At 35.9% G+C, this 22466-nt stretch overlaps 1 protein-coding gene across 1 annotated transcript in view; it reads right to left on the minus strand.

Moving 5' to 3' along the window:
* Ptprd (protein tyrosine phosphatase receptor type D) overlaps positions 1–22466 on the minus strand; it is a 378303-nt gene that overhangs the window by 57705 nt on the left and 298132 nt on the right. Inside the window, exon 27 of the mRNA XM_077797854.1 lies at positions 10710–10833. Coding sequence (XP_077653980.1) covers positions 10710–10833 — 124 coding nt within the window. The remainder of the gene's footprint in view (positions 1–10709; positions 10834–22466) is intronic.

Below are 22466 nucleotides of genomic sequence, written 5' to 3' on the forward strand. Positions count from 1 at the left end.
TAATGCAACACTAATCAGGGTGTACTCCTAATACAAGTGTGTGAGAATTAATTGAACTGCTTCGGGGCTCTGATAGATGGAGCCTAACTTGAAATACAGTGCTGAAAGAATATAGAATTACGATAATTTAGCTGACTGCCTTTCTTTCTTGGAGTCAAGGAGACCTTCTTCTAACTCTACTAACAGTGTTTGGCTTGGGAATTTTTTTTTTCCTTTTAGTTTTCAGTGGGGGAAGAGTTATAAAAACAACAGGGATACGACAAAAATGTTCACCTTCTGCTAGTCACATTCATAATCTTAGGACAGACTGGCTCCACTGTAGGATCTGACTCCTGCAGTCTCTTGGTCTTAACGTCATGTTCAAAAAGAGCAGCTCAGATCCAAAACCTGTCCATTTCTATGGCTTGACTACATTTATAAGTAGGTTTTCATATGTTTAGTTTCAAATACATTCTCTAATTAATAACAGTCAGGTAGCTGTTCCAACACCATACATGTTTATCATTCTAGTCTACCTGAGGCTGGACTAATGGCATATTATATCAATATGACCCATTCCTGTGTTATATTTTATCAGTTAATAGACTGTTCTTTATTGGGGCACTTTAAACCATTACTGACCCTGAGTTGGTATGTTGGGGTGAGTAAACTTGGAACTGTAAACTTGAGCTTTTAAAACTAACAGAGCCAGTGATGAGGTGATGGCTGGGTAGAGCTATGCTCTGGTGTTATTCATGCATAGCAAACACCTATTCGAGAAGAATTAGGCAAGTTGTAGGCTCTCCTTCTATTTGTTGGCAATTGCTAGTTAAAGTTTTCAGGGAAAAAAGCTTTGTCATGGACTTGTGACTTAACCATATTCTCAATGGTCTGCCAAACTTTGGCAACTTTACTGTGAGTCCCAAGTCCAAGGACAATACCCTTTTTCTTCATCCAAACATAAGCTTAACTGGTCAGGGCCCTGACATTGTTTCTGCATGTGTTCGAATATTACCAGGAAAGGGACTACTCGGAAATATAAAGATATTCTGTTTGAAAGAGTATTTGTGATGAATAATTTGGTATTGAAGAATGCTTTAAAATCTTGAAACCATGTAACAATGTCAAAGGATATGCCACCTGAGTTGTTTTGTCAGGTCAGGGTAAAAACAAGAGTACTTTTTCCTACTAATCTGAGAAGGATTAATTGCTATTCAAGTTGTTATGAATTAGATTTTCTGGACAGAATTTGGCTTGAAAAGATTTGTTAAAAGAGTGTTTGCTATTATAAAAGATTTATAATAAATCCTTATGTCTTGATGTCAGGTAAAAAAGCATTCCCCAAGTAGTACATAAATTATTTTGTTAATGTGAAATTAAGTAATCATAAGAAGAATGTTCACACTTTCAAATTGCACGATGTAGGGGAAATCCTGTGTGCCTTTTAGAAAGTCCTGGAACAATCCTAAGCTCTTGCTAAGAATTTAGAAGTTGATCAAGAAACTGGGACCCATGTCCAGGGCTGCTGGGTGTTTGTTCTTTGACATTTAACCACTCAACTGGTCCAGATCAGTGATTGCTTATCTGCTAAGAAAGGAATGTTGGACAAATGGACTCAAGTCCTTTTGAGTTCTAAAATAAGATGCCTCTCCATGGTATTCTTAACCTGTGTGGATTTGGAAATTTCTATGAAGTTATTTTAAGATAAATAGAGTCTTTGTATCTCTCAGATTAGGTAGGAACACACTCTGATGCTCTTTCAAGCTGATTCCTATCGCTTCTACCTCTGATGTGCTGAGATGAGAGTTTTCAGTGAGATTGATCCTTCAAAATCTTGATTGGAACCTGGTGGGGTAAAAACTCAACAATTTAAAAAACAAGAGGAAATGGTGGTACAAGGCTGGCAGGTGGTCCCTTTGTGGAAAGAAGCCCTCTTGGCGTTCAGGAGGTGAGAATGAGTCCAAGGCAGCCTTGGAAGGAAGGTGGACTCCATCGTGGCTACAGTGATGAACTGACTGCATGGGAGAGATGGAGAGGGCGCTCTGCTGAATGCCTTACTGGGGTCCACCTTACACTGTGGCTGATAAACCTAAGTATATTTATTTCCTTTAAGTTCTACAAATCCTTAATGAGGTGAAGTTTGTGTCAAAAACTGTTCTTTGGTAAACCAGTTTTTTCCCTGTTGTAAGACAGAAGGACTTGTGACCCAAATCAACACAAAAGCCACCTTTTATTTGGTAACTCACATGTCCTCCTCCTTCCCAACAAACAAATAAAAAAACCCTAACAATAATGAATAGCTGGTTAAAACCCAGACTGCAATTTTTACAACCCATAATGCAGAAGAAATTTACTTTGCTGATAACAGCTAACTCAAGAAACAGAAAAACAAAATTCAATAATAATTTAAGAGTAAATTAATTTAATTTCAAAGACTCAGGCCTTCTTTCCCTTGCACCATGGCAGTCACCCATGGCTGCATCAGAATTGGCAAAATGAAAGATTTTCTTTGCAACACATCAGAGAAAACAAACCTTTCTTACAAAGACATGGTGCTGCAGTATCCCCTGATGTAACTTCAATTTGGCGAATTAGCCTCCCTGTTTCTACAGAATGCACAGCAATTTTTACAAAAGCATGCCTTGCTCTGTGGGCATGTAGCTCATTACAGTGAGCTCATGGGGGACTGGATCACATTCAAAGCACAGGTGAACCCAACGTGCACTTTCTCACTGTTCTGTGTCCTTCTCTGTTTGACTTTCTATACCTTTACACTGCTGAGGTGGCTGGGCTTTGAGGATGGGCAAAGGAAAGGAGGTGGGTAAATGAATTGTCTTTGAATACCCAGCAAGATTAGCTATACAGGTTGGAGGATTATGAGCACCTGTGATAGAAAGAACTCATTTCTTATTAAGACTTACATTTTCCTTAAAAAAAAAAAATCCAAAACCAACCAACCAACCAAACAAACAAAACCTAAGACTTTGAGCCATTGCAGTATACCTTCCAGCCACATCAAAGTTGTGACACAATAAGCTTATTAATATAAGGATGCTGTTGTTATAGGGCTCCATCTAGCAATAAGATAGAAACAAGCATGGGATATGCTTCTTGGAGCTGTGTCTATGGGAAACATTCAGATCCACAATTGTTTCATCACTAATATATATAAAACATCATCATCATCATAAACATCCTTAAATCAACAATCATCATGAGAATCAAGAGTCAATGCACTTGAAATTTCTGGATATTATGACTGATGTAATAAGCAGAGATGAAATAAACCCGCACATTCCTAAATACTCCATTGATGAAAAGTAATTCTAATTCTGGAAGGCTCCTTTCCAGCTTCTATATTTAAAAAAGAAAAGAAAATTAGCAGAGCAGATAAAATTAATTATTTTACAGCTTTCCAGCAATCTACAAGCTGAACATGTGTTCAAATAGAGCCATACCACAGATGATGTAGGCTTTTCTACAGCCTCAGAGAAGTGTAGATGCATTATAGTAATCTGCATAGGTGGATAATAAAAATGAAAAAGATTCCACTCAACTGAAGGCAACAGAGATAAAAATAAACTCATTTCCAGAGCTTTCTGATTTAGTCTTCAATGAGCTCCTTAGAAAAAGAATAAAAAAATCAAAACAATAACAACAACAAAATAATATAACTAGCCATCTCTTTAAATTATTCTCCTCTTTCTGGATCCTATGGTACGGGAGGAGACAGGGAATAACATCTCCACACACTTGTTCGACAACATGAAGGAGAAAGATGCCACTCAAACAGCTCTAATTAGATTGTTTTTTACAAAGACTGCAAGCACCCTGTGAAATTGTTCTAAATTTCCAAGGCTAATTCCCATCTTGCTTGCTACTTAAGACAAATTAAGCTATAAAAATATGTCCATTCACTTCTCCTGAAGAAGAGAGTTACTTTTATGTTTTAAAAAAAAAAAAAAACTGGAATGAAAGGATTAAGCTGTGTCACACTTGTAAACAATTAACTTGAAAAGTGAAAGACCGAAATTGTGAATTCCTCCTAGATCAATGACTGAGATTCTGAACAATGTGAGAAAAATGAATTCTGTCAATAACCAGATGAGATTTATAAAAATAAGGATTTTTTTTAAAAACGGGGTATATTTTAACACACTTCCCTCAGTACTTTAAATAGAATTTCAAGAGCAGAATAAAACAAACACCACACACCCCACAAACTATTCACAAGTGATTAGGAGGGAGGAAGAGAGGAAAGAAGCCAGGAGGAGGAAAAAGGGGTCATTCTTTACTGAGGTGATGTGGGAAAGGACACAATGCAACTATCAAAGGAATTCTATACTCAGGCAAATATTTTTAATTTTTTGATGGCAGGGCTTCATGTAGAACGTTTATATTCACTATAATTAACATTCTATTAGAAAATGTCGGGTAGATTGTTATTTACTTATTTTCCTGGGGTATTTTTGTTTTGGAAAAAACACATCAGATCACTAGATATGGTCTGGGGGTGGGGAAGTGAAGTTATTTCACAATCATGGATATGAGATGCAATTGCAGAATATGTTAACATGTGCTGACAGCTGTTTTAAATGAATTGGCATAGACTTTCTGGGCCCCATGGAAGAGTGGATACAACACAGCTGAAATGCAGGCTCCAGCACAGTGACAAATGGCGAATCCTCACAACAGTGGAACATCAGTAGTTTCTAGTCCTGATTTCTTTAATTAGATTTATCTTAGGGGTAGTGATTTCCTGTGAGATGTTTTCTCATTTTAAAGGTGCTAAATTGCCCATCTCACAAATAATCAAGTTGCTGCAACATCATCTATGTTATTTACACTTGGATTTTTTTTTGAATTGCTATTATGCAAATCCAACAGCAGATGATCTATTCTGAATTTCCATTTAAAATAACACATTCTTCCCCCTGTTGAAATTTGTAATGCTATTATGGGTCTGGTTTCCATTTATCAAGCACTAATATTTTCTTTTGCTTCGTGGAGTACTCCAAATATATGCAGTTTTCTCATTTGGGTATTGTTAATTTTTCCATAGATCATATGGAAAAGAAATCCCATCTGAGGATAAAAGGACCCATCTATATAGTAGTAATAAAATTCATAGCACTAATGACGAGTTTAATAGTTACCAATATGTATCAGGCATTTCCTTGGTGCCAGACACTCCTGTGAGGGTTTTATATACATTTATTCCTTCTAGTAACTCTAGGAGATAGATATTGTTAGCGATCCCATTACACAGATTAGGAAACTAAAACACAATAACCCATGTAAGCAAGCTCTTCAGAAGCAAGAGCAGCCTAGGAAGCTTTAATAGGAAAGAAGTTCTTGAGGAGGAGATACGCCCTCTTCAGAAGGCACTCATCAAAGAGATGAAGTGAATATGTTTATATTTTGAAGTTTTAAATATATGCACCCACCCAAGAGAAAAATTAAAACAGACTGCTATGGTCTGCATGTATCTCACAAAATTTACATACTGAAACATAATTGCTAATGTGATAATGTTGAGAGGTGGAAACATTAGGAAGTGATTAAATCATGATGGCAGAGCCCTCAGGGATAGGATTAGGGTCCTTAGAAAAAGCTGGAAGGATTGGGTTTCCAACCCTCCTGCCACCCAAGGGCACAGTGTCCCCTACTCTGGAGGATGTGATAGCAAGGTATCATTTTAAAATAGAGAGACCAGGCCCTCAACAGACTTAAAACCTACTAGCACTTTGGTCCTGGACGTGACAGACTCCAGAAATATGAGAAATTTCTTGTTTCTGTATTATCCAATTTGTGGCATCTTTTTATAACAGTAAAAACAGGGATAGACTCAACCCCATATATTATCAAGCATTTGTTTAAAAAAAATCAAATAAATAAGCAATGCTAAGAAAAACACATATATCATTCTGGAGCTTATTATTTATCATTTCTGAATCTCTCATAGATCCAACTATTTATACCTGTTTTGGTGAGAGTCACACACCAGCCAATAAACCTGTTTAGAATAAACCCACTAGTTTAAGAGTGTGTGTGTGTGTGTGTGTGTGTGTGTGTGTGAGGGGTGTTTGTAGAAGGAGCCAATTCCTTGATGTCTATGATTTACTATTTGTCTTTTGAGCTGAGGATTTAGAATAAACATTCAAAATTTCAGAGATAGCTGGAAGGGTGGTATGCAACCTAGATTTCTGAGGAAATAGAATAAAAGAAGTCAGGAGTTTCTAAACTGGAGAATGGGCTTGCGAGACTTGAGTGTCCACAAACTCCCTGAAATGAGTGTGCAAATATAATGTGTGAGTACCCTTTGTTTTCAAGAGGGATTTAAAATGTTGGTCAAATTCATAATGGATCCAACTCTTCCAAAGAGTTATTGTCAATTGCATTAAGTGACATGCCAAAGTCATACAGCTTCTTAAATTAGGATTTAGTTTCCAATTTCCCATCTTCTTATCCAGCATTCTTCCCAATATACCTTAAATTGAGTTAGATATGACATACAGGCACAGCCATCAAAGCTGAGAAAGGGACTGTTGGCCTAAATCTTGTACTGGGGAGAACAGCAGCCTTGAATCTAACCAACTAGCATTTTGGCTCTGCCACTGTCTAGCTATTGATCTTAAAAGTTCTTTAACTTTGTTTTATGTTCCAGTTTCCTCATCTGTAAATTCTGATGGTAATAATAAGACTTAATGTTGTTTTGAACAGGGTAGGTAATGCATATAAAATCCATGACAGGTATCCACCATACAACAGCTACCTAGATCACCATGACTATTACAAATTTATCTTTGCTGCCTAACTGAAAAGTAGCACTTTAATTTTGCTTTATATTTAGACTTGGCCAACAACTTAAAAAAATCATGCCAATATGGCTTTTCAAGTGAAATGTTAATTATAATCCTACTAAGGAAAATAAGGCACTGGCAGCCATGAAGATTAATTATATTTTAGAACAAAAACCTCTTTTTAAAAAATCTAGAACTGCAATAATTAATTTTTGCTAGTTATAAGGCATTACAATAAATAATCTGCCACTGATTGATATTCCTGGGTTTATGAGAAATTAGAGAAGTATATGAAGGCAGTTGAGGTGAGCAGATCACCTAGAGTCAGGTAGAGATGCACTTGTACTTATTTGCAGTGCTGTGACTCTGATGCATTTGGATCACTGATGTTCCCATAGTGTGTCAGTATATCAGATTACTCATATGATAAAACAAAGTGAAATTACAAAATGTAATGCCTGCATTATCCATAGGGGGCTAATGTCAAATGATAAGGCTGGGCTTTTAGGTCCATACTAACTGGCTTAGGCATAGTCTACCCTCTGTCAGTGGATAGAGGACAGGCATCCTCTATCAGTGGGAAAGCTTCCTTTTTTGGTGTGGGTCAGTGGAGGAACCAGAAGATCTGGATTCTAATGTGAGCTACATAATTTTTTGTGGAACAACTCTGGGCTCATTCTCTGAACTTCAGTTTTCTCGTCTCTAATGGGTACTTTTTTATCAAGTAATATATTTATGCCACTACCTCATTAGGTTGCTGTATTCTATAAATAAATAACTGATACAAAAACTATATAAGACAAACACTTAGAATTCAGGAATAAAGAGTTTAGTGATAATCATAAAGTCAAGATTACCTAGCTAGTTAGTGACAGAGGTATGCCCCAAACTCAGATTTCCTTGTTATTCATCTTTTCATTTGTCTCTTTTCCTGCTTTAATAAAAGTATACTTTATGAACAATTTTGGATTATGAGATTAGCATATTGTATTTTGTGACTGTGCATATATCAGTATTAGCTTCCCTTTGATCTTTATTTGAAAATATTTATTCTTAAACCATTAAAATAACTCTTATTACCTCTCTTATTTAAGAATTACTATTTTATCTTAAGAACTGCTTAAACATGGAGGGTATCCCTGTGGTAATTGGATTTGTCAAAAATGCAATTGAGTTTCTACAGTGATTATAATTCAACAATTGAAAGGCTTTTGTATTTAGAACTCTCTTGAATTCATTCCGCATTTTTCTCAGCATAAATAAAATGAGTGTGATTTGGAAACATGTCATGAAATGTCACTGCTTTCAAGAAGTTCAATGAGTACGTTGGTGCCCACACACAATTCCCAATTCTGTATATTTTTTCCCCCTGTCATCTTTTCAATGGAAGTAAAGTAAAAGTTTGCTCTATTAAGCAAAGACAAAGACAACATGAATCGCCGTAGCCAATTCTAGTGTTTTCTCTAGTATCTGTCAGATCACTCTGCAGTATAATAAGGAGAGAGAGGCTAGCTCTATTTGAAGAATTACTAAAATGCCCAAATTAAGGCCCTCAACCTAAGTCATTTCAGTCAGTGACACAGGTGGAACCCATTACATGTTACAAATTGTGCATGAAGTCACTTAACATTTTAATACACTCAAAAAATCTGGTCCTGTGCTAGCAAACCTGTCCATCTAGGAGAGGGTTCAGGTAGTGGTCATGTGGTTCCAGTCGCCAGCATTCTGTCTTTGGGGTCTGGGATATAGAATGATTGACTGTACACTTAAATACCTGCTGGTTAGGGCTTAGTTGAAGACAAAGCATTGTTCATGGTTGTAATCTAGATTAAAGCTTTCTGTGCAGCCCATAAACTTCAATTAAATGCTCTAACCTTTTGTCTAACACTTCAAATTGAAAGACTTTTGGTTTCTAGGTCAGCTCTAGATTTTGGGTATATTTGTGGGTATAGAGCTATAAAAAAGCGGGTTCTAGTCTGATTCAAGTGCTTTTGCTTCTATATTGTAAAAATAGCATATGAATCAAATGAGCATACGTTTCCAACTATCAATAAAGGTTCAAGGAGGTTCTTTTTTATTATTATTCAATACACTTCGTGGTTCAGATGTGGAAAATAACAGGTTAAGAAAAATAATGACAAAGTGCCAAAAATATAGGGAGCTAGTAGTACTGAGTGACCTAATTCTGAGTGGAAATAACATTATAATACAGCAAAGGCTGAGTGACAAGTTCTCTCCATGCCAAATTCATTCTCATCTTACATTCGTCTATTTTATTTCTATAATTTTCCTTACTTTGCTAATGAAAAAAATGATTTCTCTGTGACTTGGTTTTGCTTTCCATTTACCATGGAAATAACTGAAGAGACCTGAGATGATAAATTGTTGTTATTTTTTATATTTTAAAATGAGAAATATGCATATAAGATTTTGTAAACCCTCTATTCTAACCATTTACATATACAAATTATAGTTTCTAAACAACCTGAAAATAAGAAATTACCTATTTGACACTATCCTGCCTAAACTAGCATTGCTGCCTAAACTAGCATTGGTGAAACTTGATGAACTTAATCCAGGATGAGATATTTTAACTCTTGAACACCTAGTGTATTTGATCAACTAAAAAAGGGCCTATAACATTTTATGCCATTAAAAGTAAATTGTGAGAATTTTAAAAGCCTATTTATACCACACAACACCCTTTTGAGGATAGGAGACAGCAGGTATAAACCTGCTCAAATGCTGAAAGATTATTTCTTGCTCTCCCAAATCTGAAAATAAATGTATCATTGCCTTGGTGCTTATTAGGAAAGCTTTGAAGCAGAGTCCCACTTTCAAATTAATCTTGGACACTATGGAGGCAGGCAGGACTTGGTCAGAGCTATGAGATAAGGTGAAAGTCAACATAGTTTTTGGAAGCAAAAAAACAAAAAGGGAAAGATACATGAACAAAGATAGGTGAAAATGTCCAAACTGAGAAGTCCTGAGAAGAGCTGGGTCTGAAGCTAGTATTATTCCCTGTTTTATAAGACATCAGCAAAGTAAGCAGTGAGCCTACCAGTTGAAGAGGACACAAAGCCCTTGAGGAACCAGTGGGGATGAGCATGGTTATGAGATAGGTGGTAGCCCTGGCTGGCTACGTGATACACAGAAGGGTTTGAATGGCATGATAAAGTGTTTTTCTAAGGACTTTTCAATCCAATGTGCTACTATAACCCCAAAGACTAAGAAAATGCTGAATATTAAGCAAGGACTCCTAAAATGTTCGACTATGGCATGGGAAAGGGGTTTACTACTAGAAAAAGGTGAGTGTAAACTACTCTCTCCATGCATTCTGAAGGAGAGCTAGGTATGTTTCAGGAGTAATCCTCAATAAATCATTCCCTCTAGAATATACTCCCACTGCAGCTTTGAGAGACAGATTACCAAGCAGTCCAAAATTAGACACACCAAACATTTCCAATGTACTTAATTTATATTAATTACATCACCAACTCCTAAACTTCAAACTTTCCCCAGTGGATATCCAAATGTATTTGAAAACAATCCAGTCCTCTCTCCCTCTTTAAGTAGCCAGTTCATTTATGGGCCCCTTCTGACAATCATCTATTCATTCATACCCTTCAACAGCCATCACTAAACAAGCCAAGCCCAATTTGCTTCCCCTATAAAAACATCAATTACAGTATCAAGTCTGGGGTGGAAGTAATAAGGTAATGAGGGATGGTGCTCTTGTGTCATGGTACCAGTGAGACTGTGCATCTGTATGAGATGTATCTGTGTAGGAAAGAGTGAGAACAAACTGTATATGAATCTTAGGTAAGTAATTTCCTACATGGCTAATAACTTAGCTAAACCTAAATTCTCATGTATGTACTTAAGTCCCCCCAAATAACAGTATTAATAATATCTGCATTTCCTTACCTTCTATTGCTGATAGGAGAACACGGGAATGATCATATGCAATTACATTTGCATATCTATTCTTTGGTTTGTTTACTTCCAAGTTTGAATGTTCCCATGTGAACTGCTGGCCAGGATCAATTGACTTTAAAAGAAAAACAGCACATACAAAATCAATAGTGAATAACACAGAATTATAGGCATTTATCACAGTAAGTAACAAACATGATTTAAAAAGAAAATTCTGAAGTCACACTCCATCAAGACCACTCTAGCTCTGAAGCTGAACACTAATGCAAATAGCATAACACAAAATGATTAATCATAGTAAGAAACAGTGATAGTCACCAACATTGATTCAAAAGAAAAAAAAATCAATATGGATGTCCTGTTAATATTGGAAAGGCAGGTTTTTAGTTTTACTTCTCCATTTTCCTCTCTGCTGCTGTAGTTACAAGTTATCTTGGTTCGATATTCCTTCTAGTTCTGTGAACATTATTTAATCTTGATTACACTTTCCTATGTGCACCTAAACCCAGTCTTTAACTCGAACAGTCTTTCACCCGCTATGCTGCCTGTTCTTCTCCCACATGCTCACGTCTTAATGGCAACTTAGGGTTTTGTCTGTTTCTTTGTAACATACTATGGGCAATTATCACTGGGCAATTTGTACAACTCAAACTGCTAACAATAACAGAAACAAAGGGAGGTCAAATTAATCATCATAGTCAGAAAATAAATTTATAACCCAATGCAGATATTTTTTTCTATTTATCCTTTTTCCTTTTACTATTGTGTTATCATTGTTCATCAAGTTTAGTTCTTTTCTTATTTTAGCTTTAATTTCTTTGATGTTCCAAGAAATTATTCAACCAAACTATTTAAACAAAGTTACTGAAAAATCTAACATAAACATTGTACAAATATTATATATACACACATATATACATACACACACATGTTATAGGTAGAACTATTATTTCAAGAGCAAATAAGACTCTATGGGACTTGTTAATTTCCAGCTGTGCTAAGAAATCAAAACATCTTTTCTTTCATCACAGGATGCTGACACCTTTTTTAAGATTTCTAATTTCATGCTATATGGAAATATGAGTTGAATAATAACAAACATGAATTTAAGTGATCAAAATCAAGGTTTCAATAATAATAATAATATAGGTTTTTATCCAAGTGAAATATTTTTTAAAAGGTAATAGAATTTTTAGCAGTTATTTTCGATGCTAGATATTTTCTATGCCTTTACATGTATTTGCAGAAGTTGAAAGTAAAACATGCACAATTGCTATCATATTAAAGATGAATGGTTTCTATGGATAGCATGACAGTAAAGCACATAAGCCTGTCAACTCTTAAGTAGCTTCCAAATAGTTAAAAAAAAAAATGAGCAGTATAACTATACAGTCTCAAATTAACTAAGGAATATAAAACCTTTTTTTTTTTTTTTTTTAATTCTTAGCCTGTGCTAATCTAAAGAGGCAATCATTGAACAGTATTCAGTGAAATAATTATCCATGACTTTGGGGTCTAAAGAATAATGTTATCAAGGGACTTTCTAATTTGTTCTTCCAGGGAATGTATGCCATCCCCTGCAGAACACAATTTTCTCCAAGTAATCCCTGAGCTAAAGAAGCTGAAGTTTTCACATGTCCAGGAAGTAGTTTTCACATGTTCTGAATCTGCTCTACACAAAATAGCTCAATTCAATGACTAAGACTTGCCTTAAACTATCTCAGGTTGGTCCTAAATCCACAATCCTAATGTCATTCCTTACATCCAGAACTTCAGCATGTGTTATCTCATTGAAATTCCTTCTCTAATCTCTTATTCCATTCCATTCTTCACACTGTGGTCAAAGATGCTTTGTAAAGTGCAGAGATGAGTCAGGCCCCGTCTAAGAACTTCTACTGGCTCTGGTGAGTTTATAGCTTAAACTCTAAATTCCTTGTCATAGTCTTACATGTATAGCTTTAGTGATCTTTGCATCTACACTGTATCTGGCTTAGTAAATAGTTTGATGAAATTTTTAAAAAAATAAATGAATAGAATTAATGAACACATGTTTTTGAGAAAAGTTCTTAAAGAGAAATCATGGAGTAGTTTCTCTATATAACATGGAAGTTAGAGAACACAGTATGAGATCTTCAATGTACCATGTACCAAAATTTTTAATACTTAATAACCTATATCATATGGCTTAGAAATTAAGTATGTGATCCTGAAATTAAAACTACCACTAATATTCCACTTTATACTAGTAAATATTTCTGGGTAAAGACACAGTCACATCATCCCCTCAGATATCCCAACAAGATGCTAAGGTCACTGATATATAGTGGCTTTTGGTAAAAGGTATTACTCTATTACTCTCTGATGACCTTGTTTTATTCTGACAAAGATTTCCCACATATGTATAAAATGGCATACATTTCATTATAATAATAAAATTGCATCTATCAACTCAAACACACGGTTAATTCCTGTTCATTTCTACTCTTGCCACATATCCTTAGCCCTCTGTGTGATTTATTAAATACCTACATTGTTCAAAAATTGGAAATGGAAAAATGAGCTGTGTACCACATGTTAATATGCTTCGACTTAAAGTGTGGTCCATGAGAAAATGACCTTCAAGTAACAGGATGATTATAATACTGGCTGCTGAGTCATTATGCTTTAGACACAATATAATTTAATTTTTACAATTGTTATGAGGTAACTATTGATTTTTCCCCCATTTAACAGACAAGGAAATTGAAACAAAGAAAGATTAGTTGAATAAATCTTACTGAGAGTCTGCTCTGTGACAGGCACTGTGATACTTGATGGTTAAGTAATTTGGCTCAACACTCACAGACTCCTAGTTATCCTCAAACTCAGGTCTGTGCGGATTCAGAGCTCAGCTGAGAATTACTAGGGGGTGATTCTGTTCCTTAACCTTCCAGAATGCCAGTGCAAAACGAGGAAGCTCAACACATGAAGCACTTCTAAGTAAAACTATCCTTTACCTCGCCATTCCGAATGATATTTCTTCCCAACTTATCATTTTGTGTCATTCTAGGACAATTACATAAGGAATCAAGTTTTAAAAATGAGGTTGGCTTCACGTGGATGATAAAACAGATGGGATGCAGCTTACATTTATACTTGTTTTACACGGATCAAACAAACGTTGATTAAATAATGCTGACTTGTCTGTGTGCAACACAGCCCTCATCCATCTGGACCTATCTGTCTGACTGAACGTTTAACAATACACAGCATAGGTCATTATTTTTGGAGCTTGTCAGAATGCTGAGAGCAGTAAACTCAGTAAGAAGAATAACTACTGAAAGTAGGTAAGGTATCCAAACTTTTTAATTTTTTGGGGGGAAAAAACAAAAATCCTTGAGAAAAATCATGTTTCCATTGTCCATGATAATGAGTCAAAGATCAAAGATGAATAAGACCCTAATTCTCTAACCCCATTTTTTAGATTTTTCTTAGCGCAAGGGATGCATGGTTGCTTTGCCTCTTTGTTCCTTGGCTTTCTTTGCTGCTAAGAATGAATGAAACAGTCTACACAGAGAAAGAGGAGTGTAGACCTTGAGGGATGCAGAAGTTGACTTCCAGTTTGAACTCACATTTCTAGCTGGTTTACCCTGACCATGCATCTTCCTACTACAAGGTAAGCCTAGGTCAGTCACCACAACAGTATTCAAAACAATGTGGAATATGCACACTTTTCTGAAGGGACTCAATTCCTTTCTTTGGACCTGCTATCAGTATCTGTTTGTGAGGCTGGCTCTCAACTCTTTCTATTCATCCTGTGGTTAGACACACTTCCTGTGTGTCATCCTTGCCTTCCCAGCACTCAAACCACAGTCCTAACTTCTGAAACTGGAATTCTGGCTAGGTTTTTTTTTTTTTTTTCTTTTTTTCCTCCCAGTCTCCCTTGAGGAGAATTTTGCAAGTTGGAAATAAAACAAAGTAGATTTATTCAACCAATGTGATTAGTAGACTCTTTATGAACTATGTGACATTTGTATGTGGTAGAATTGTTAAGGAGTTCATGAACCAGAAGGATCTCCACTCAGTCAATAAGTTCCTTGAGACAGATCCTGGGTGGGTGCTACATAGTATCTAAAACATTGCCAAGATACTAAAGTATTGCTGTATGCTAGATTGATGCTGGGCTGCCCCTCCAGCTTTTGACAAAATCACCATAATACTAACAGATCTTCAACTCAATAGCTTTGCTTCACTGAGAAAAAGTGACCAAATAGAAGGAAAATCTTCCTTGTGAGTGATTTAAAGAAGAAAGAGAGTCCAAGTCGACACTTGGTAACATCATATACTTAGCATTGATTTAGACTTGAATGTGATGGTCTGAGAATTCTAATCTTTAATAAGAACTTTGTCTTAAAATAGGTTATTGGAAAAATAAGCTATGTAACATAAAGATTTATATTTTTGCACTGTAATCTTGATTAAAAAGCCAGAATTAAAAAGAAGATATTTATGACTAATATTTATAATAACACTTAGATAAAATTTTATCTTCCTTGTGCTTTTCACATATTAACCTTATTTTACCTTCACAAAGAACCTAGAAGTAGAAAAGAACCACTATTAGCACAATTCTGTGGTTGAATAAAACTATGATACACAGAAGTAACTATGTCACAGTCAAACAGATAGTGGGTAAAGAAGCCGGGTTTGGGGTCTAGGCATTCTGGCCCCCAAGTCTGAGGGCCAAAGGGCCATGTTATGCTCCTCTGTAGCTCAGCTGGAGAAAATTCCTTTGAGTGTCACTCACTTGCCTTTTGGTTGTTTCTCTGAAATGTAATACAAAGAAGGCTGGGAATAGACTCTGTAGACTACTGATGATCTATTTTTGTAATTCTAAACAGAACAAGAGAGTGACCATAAATCTGTACATCAGATTACAGACACTGAGTAAAACTTCATCCCAATATGAAAGTGATTTTTTTTGTAAAGCTGAGATCTTTATCATCTAAAAGCAACATCCTTCAATAAACTGCAGCATTCAATGCTTACACAGAAGAAAAATATAATTCCCATATGCAAAACACCACACAATAGTAGTTACCCTGTTCCACTCCACTCTTGACCTCAGGAAGAAAAAAACCTCAAAATATTCCTTTAGAAACTCATCAAAGAGAAACCACAAAAAGAGAAGAGATTCATCTTATTTCTGTGTTTCTAAAACAACTAACAAAAAATTTAATTATACAGAAGAAATAGACCATCTACTTCACTAGCCAAACTTAGAGTTCAGACCATCATTTTTATAGGGATTTGAACTTTCAAAGACCTTAACGTTGAGAGAAATACTATCTTTCCACATCATTCTCCATTAGCAGGCTCGTTTGGCTCCTACTCAGTGTGGTTTGCTGAGATATTCTCAAGTTCTTTCTGAGGTTTAGAACAATCCGCTATTGACCGTATGTTTCTGCAATGAAGGCTTTTAAAATTCTTATTCATTCATACTCTCTATTTGAAAATGGTAAGTTAATATATATCCATCTGAAAAAGACTCATGCTTGCATGGTTGGGAAGGGCTGTGTTTTGCACTGTTGGCAAAGTCCTGCAATTGGCATAATGAGTACTTTCTTCAAAGAAGAGCAAGAGTTCCTTTGAATCCAAGAATACTTTATAAACTGGATGTGAGAAAGGGGTGGCAAGTCCAGTGATGGGCAATGTCTGAGAGTTAGAGAGCAGCATGTTAGCTTTCTCTTTGCACCTGATTAATTGGGTCAGGTCATGTAACTTGGGTCTGTTTGCTCTATTTCCTTTTTCTGTTACTGTCTTCCAAGTGTTAGGTTTGTGCCCTCCTCCTCTTATCTCCCTTGATCCAATTAGTTATCAAATCTTACTGAGTCTCTCCTTATAAGGGCACCTTTGATCCAGGCTACTATTAGAGTGTAAAGAACTCCACCAAAAAATTTTTCCGGGCTCCTAGGGTTAACTAATGAATGAATGTTGAAGTTCCTCACCTTTAACAGCAGGAAAGACATACAAGATTTATAAATGTAACACATTTATCAAAGGTAGCTGAAAGTGCTCCAATCGGATATTTTGTACAATTAAATTTTATCTCCAGGCAACAGTTACATCAACTCTATATGTTGCCCAGTGGTTTGATCTTAAATTCTGACTACAACATATTATGTAACAAATATAGAAAGTTGCTTGAAGTAATATTTCTCTATATACATTTTTTTTAGAACTGGTATGTAGGGAGGCAAAAAGGATAAACTACACTCATAGTGAATCATTTAAATATGTAAAGTAATTATTTGAGGCAATGTTTTGGTAAACATTTTCTTCTGAATCACATCTCAGCACTAAGGAAGAAGTTGTTTATTTCAAAGAGGATACTCCTATACATACATTAAAATTATCTTCATTTACCAGGGATTCAAAATGATGAAAAACAGCTTCCATAAAGACAAAAACACGGGATTATTCCTCAACTCAGTAGGGCAACATAATGTGTTCTCTGGAATCCAAATAAGTTGTTTTACTACTTTATGTGACTGTGGAAAGGATTTTTGAGAGATCCTTCCAAATAAGGGTTTGAGAAAAAACATGCACCTTTAAGATACGGAGATTGAAAATGCCAGAGTTTTCATTATGCATTCCTTTTTAATATGCCCAACACTTTGCAAAATACTAAAAGCAAAAGTTATTCCTGGTTCCCAAAGGCAATGTTTTAGTGCGGTGAGAGCAGTGACATGTTTTAATTCTAGTGTTTTAGTTTTTATCTATTTATCATCTACATCAAATAAAATGAATAAGAAGAAAAGGGTGGACAGGTTTATAGTTGATGTTCAGAAGGACCAGAGCATCACGGAAAATCACTTTACAGAGTTCACACATCACGATTTCTGATGCTATTTGAAAAAGCAAAAAGAATTGAAGAATTTCAGACAGCCCAGGACAGGAAAAGGTTCTTAGAAATTTATGAATTGTAAGGCATTCCACTGTCATATATAACAAATTAGAATAAAAAAAATTTAAAAAAGAGATAAAGTTGACTGAATTGGTAAAAAGCAATTCCAATAATTTACAAATATAAGTCACTTGATCAACAAATCTTCAAGGGACTGATGTTACGAATTAAAATTGGTTGTGCACTCTAGGAACATTAGAGAATATGGCAACTGTACATAAGTAACAGTCAAATGAAATGATCTATTGAATGCAATTGATGCGTACTGTTAAACTGAATATTTTGTAGTTGCAACCTTTCTTTCCCATGAAAAATAGCACCCATTTTGGGCACAAAATTAGTAAGATAAAAACATTCACTCCTCATCACCCTTTGTTAATGTTGGCATCTATGAAGACACAAAAGGATCAAGGGTAGAGCACCCGATGTAGAGTTATCACTAAAAGAATGCTAGACATTCTGCATCTTCCCGCCTGTACACACTCACAGCCTCCTGTCAGAATACCCTTGGCCCAGGGCAATCTTAGCAACCCAGCAATGTCTGCTTTCTCCTTAACGCCAATCCTATCTACTCTGACATAAAACTTCATATCCACTTTTAAGCACAAAACTTAGGCAACTGCTCCATTAATTTAGACAAAGAAATCCATTTCTTCCCTTCTACTTACTCTATGACAATCTATCTACATCATTTGGAACCTAATCCATCTTTGGGGCAGAGATAACACAAGTGCACAAGTAGCCACATATCCTTCTTACATTTTCCTTTCATTTGCTAATGGAAGTCTGATCATTCAGGAAAAAACAGTGCATAAGTAAATTCAAAAGAAAACCAACTGATGAATGAATAGCTCAGTTCCATAATTGTTGTGACTCATACTGCCTCAGCATTTAAAAAGCAACACTGTAAGGAAAACAGCAAAGATAAATCATCTTGGTTTTTAAAAGTCAGATGGAGTTTTCCTAAGTGATAACATTAACTCTTTTTCATAAAACATAGGAAGTTTTAACCTGATTTTAAATACTTCCCTCCCCCTGATTTAGTTTCAGATGTGGGCAGGAGTGGGGGGAGAGATGAAATTCAAAACTGAAACATGAATCAACTTTGTTAATATTCAGTCCATGGCATTCTAATCTTATTTTCTGGATCAGAAAAAAATTCTACATCCAGAATGAAATGAGAAAAACTGGCGCCTTCTCCAAGTCTGTGATAGAACATAGAAAATCCCAAAGAATCACTTAAAAAACTCTCAACCTCATTTCATCCCCAAATGTATTTTGTACAACTATCTAGTTGAAACAGGAGTTCCCACAAGTGCCTTTTGGGCACAATATATATGTACTAAGAAGCCCCCTTGCTGTTGATATTATTCTTTGCAGGAAAGGTAGCAAAATAACATACTAAATATAAACTTCTAATTAAAGAAGACACACAAGCTGATCATTATTACTATTCCCACGGTGCTTAGGTATCTTAGAAAGTACTTATAATCCAAAGTGTCAGTAGACTACTCTCCTCTTTCACATAAGCAAACTATAAATGCTCAAACTAACAAAACCTAGAATTTGGAGTTTCTTTCTAAACTAAAAGATTACTTCCAAAATTTGTTTGTTTTATTCAAAATGTACAGTGTTTATATATGTTGTAATTCGACACAATACATTTTTTATGAGGTGCTGAGGATCGAACTCAGAGCACCCCACATGCTAGGCGAGTGCTGTACTGCTGAGCCACAACCCCAGCCCTGTACAGTATTTTTTAAAAAATATTTTTAGTTGTAGATAGACACAATATCTTTATATTTATTTAGTTTTCTTACATGGTTCTGACGATCGAACCCAGTGCCTCATAGATGTGAGGCAAGCGCTCCACCACTGAGCTACAACCCTAGCCCCTTACAGTGTTTTAACATCATGATATTCTTAAAGACTATTCCAGCTAAAACATTGTATTAGAAATTACACTGATAATTTCTCATAGCAACCCTTTTGAAAAAGCTGGAATCACTTGAGAATATTGCTACAGGGGAGTGATTTCTCTGATGTTATATACTCCAGCATTTAGGATATAGTTCATTTAAAAATGTATTTGCAGAATGAATCCGGCAGGATACAAGGCAATAATGACTGTTTTTCTGGAACCTTAGAATTAGTTAAGTAAGAGTCTCCTTCAAAGGTGGATGCTGATCCAAGACAGGGAGGGTGGAGGCATGGAAAAAATGAAGGAACTCTGATTGGGCATAGGGGAGGGAGGGTGCAAGGTGGGCAGGAAAGATGGCGGAATGAGATGGATATCATTATCCTAGGTACATGTAAGACTGCACATAGGGTGTGATGCTACATTGTGTATAATCAGAAATGAATAGTTGTGCTTCAATTGTGTATAATAAATCAAAATGCATGTGGCTGTCATATATACCTAATTAAAATAAATAAATTTTAAAAAAGAAAAAACTGGAAAAAAATGTAAACACAAGCTGGATTAGATGGGAGATATGTAAAATCATTTAAAATAAACTGAATGGCTCCCAGTTCACACTAAGCTGCAGTTTAATTCATAAGAGCCCTTCTTATGTGGCACTTTTGGAATTCACCCTAAGCTCACACCCACAGCAGCCTTTCATGCCATGACTCTAACTCTTGCAGACTTCCAACTCAGTATTCACATGTATCATACAAGGGCTACTTGCTAGGTGGCAGTTCAGTATTGATCACACTACCGAATTCTTTTCCCCAGCAGTATGTGTTTATACAATTAATCAACCAGTTTGACATAAAACAAACTAAAAAACAATGGGGAAAAAGCTGTTATAACAACTGTGCTCTGCAGAAGACTCAAGGTCAGATGTTGGGAGCTGTGGGGAGAGTGGAAGGGTTCAGATGAGATGGAAGAAAAAATTTTCACAACAGAGCTCTGGTGCAGGCAGGGTTTTGGTTAGAGAGACCTTATTTCCTGGTTTACATCTGTTGTCCCAGTGTAATTATTAATAATACCTTACCCACTTTGGGCAATAAATTATGTGGCCATCCCAGATTAGAACATGCCTCGACTTTGTCCTACCCACATAAATGAGCTTCAGGACAGGGTCATGACCATGAGAGTCAGGAGTGAAGGGGTGTGGTTGTCAGTCTCTGCTAAAGACTAAGTTCACTTACAGACTGTGTCATGGAAAAGTGGGTGGGGAAAAGTAATGAGTAATTTCTGCACCACATCACCTGTCCTCACATCCTTAACCTTGGGATGTAACAGTGAAATATTAAAACCAGAAAGAGAAAAGGTGGCTGTCCTGACTGAATGATAAACCTAACTCATGTGGGGAGCTGCATGCAAGAGAGAAAAAGGAAGCAGGCGGAGCATGTGCTTTTTAACAGGTACCCTGCTCTCTGAAAAAAAAAAAAAAATCAGCAATGTGGCCTGTTGAGATTACCACTTTTTTCCTTTTTTAGGGGCAGGGTAGATGACGGGAGGAATGTGCTGGTGAATAAGCTGGTTGGATGTGTGTTCAACTGTGGAGCAAAGAACAAAGTTAATGAACTGATTTTCTACATGGATAACTCATTTTATAGACATAATATTTCATCTTTGGTATGCAATGTTTTATTTTAAGACCACAATTGAAAGATGAGGTTTGATTTACTTTTTTTTTTCTTTTTCTTTTTAGTGCTCTAAAAATGGAACCACAGATTTACTGCTGGAGTATTACACAATTCATCCACCATACGTATCTTAGAAACACAGTAGGTTCCAAGTATTAGAACATACATTAACTTCTTAAAAATCTGCCTGTATTAACCTATCTAAACAAACACTAGGCCAAGTTGGTAGGAAAGTCAGTCACAGACATACAGAAAACTGAGGGACCAGAGGATGATAACCATGAGACTCTGGGCCTCTGTAAAAATGGCAGCATTCAGTTGTCACAGTTAAATAACATGCCACTGAGACCATAGCACTGAGGCAAGGAAGACCAAGGATCAGACTCTGGAGCAAAGTGACCTGATTGAGGTGCTCTCCTGGTCTGAAAGCCTGGCTTAGAGTCACTTTGCCTTCTTCAGTGGAGTAACATTCATCCAACTGTGCACTTTTATTAAAAAAAAAAAAAAAAAAAAAAAAAAACCTGAGCTGGACATTGATTCATCCATTTCCTAAGGCTAGATCTCAGATGCATTAACAGACACTAGGCTCCACCCAAAATTTTTGAAAATGAAAAACGAGTCTTTTCCCTGGATAAATGGATGTGACAACCATTGCAGAATAAATTACAATAGTGGGGGGGTATCTTGAAAAGAGCCTTATGAGACTCTTAAAATAACTTACAGTATGAAAAAAAAGTATAAAGTTAATTAAATTGCTATGTAGTTACTGATATGGAAAGATATCCACTTTAAATTTACTTTATTAAATTTAAAAAGATTATAAACAGTTTTTTGGTTAAAAACTATATCCTATAATCCTACACACATACATACACACACACACACACACACACACACACATATAAGCCTAGAACATTGTATACCAAAACTATCAGCACTTACATCTGGGATGTACAAGTTCATAATAATTTTTTAAAAATATTTTTTAAATGTTGGTGGACCTTTAATTTATTCATTTATTTATATGCAATGCTGAGGATCAACCCAGTGCCTCACACATGCTAGGCAAGTGCTCTACCACTGAACCATAACTCTAGCCCCTCATAATAATTTTAATGCATTTCCTTATGGTTTTATTTGTGTTCTTCAGTTTTTCATTGTGTGAACACTGTGATATTTTGAGAAATGAGAAGGAAACCGAGTTT

The sequence above is a fragment of the Urocitellus parryii genome, chromosome 4, assembly GCF_045843805.1.
Source record: "Urocitellus parryii isolate mUroPar1 chromosome 4, mUroPar1.hap1, whole genome shotgun sequence".
Taxonomy (NCBI): Eukaryota; Metazoa; Chordata; class Mammalia; order Rodentia; family Sciuridae; genus Urocitellus; species Urocitellus parryii.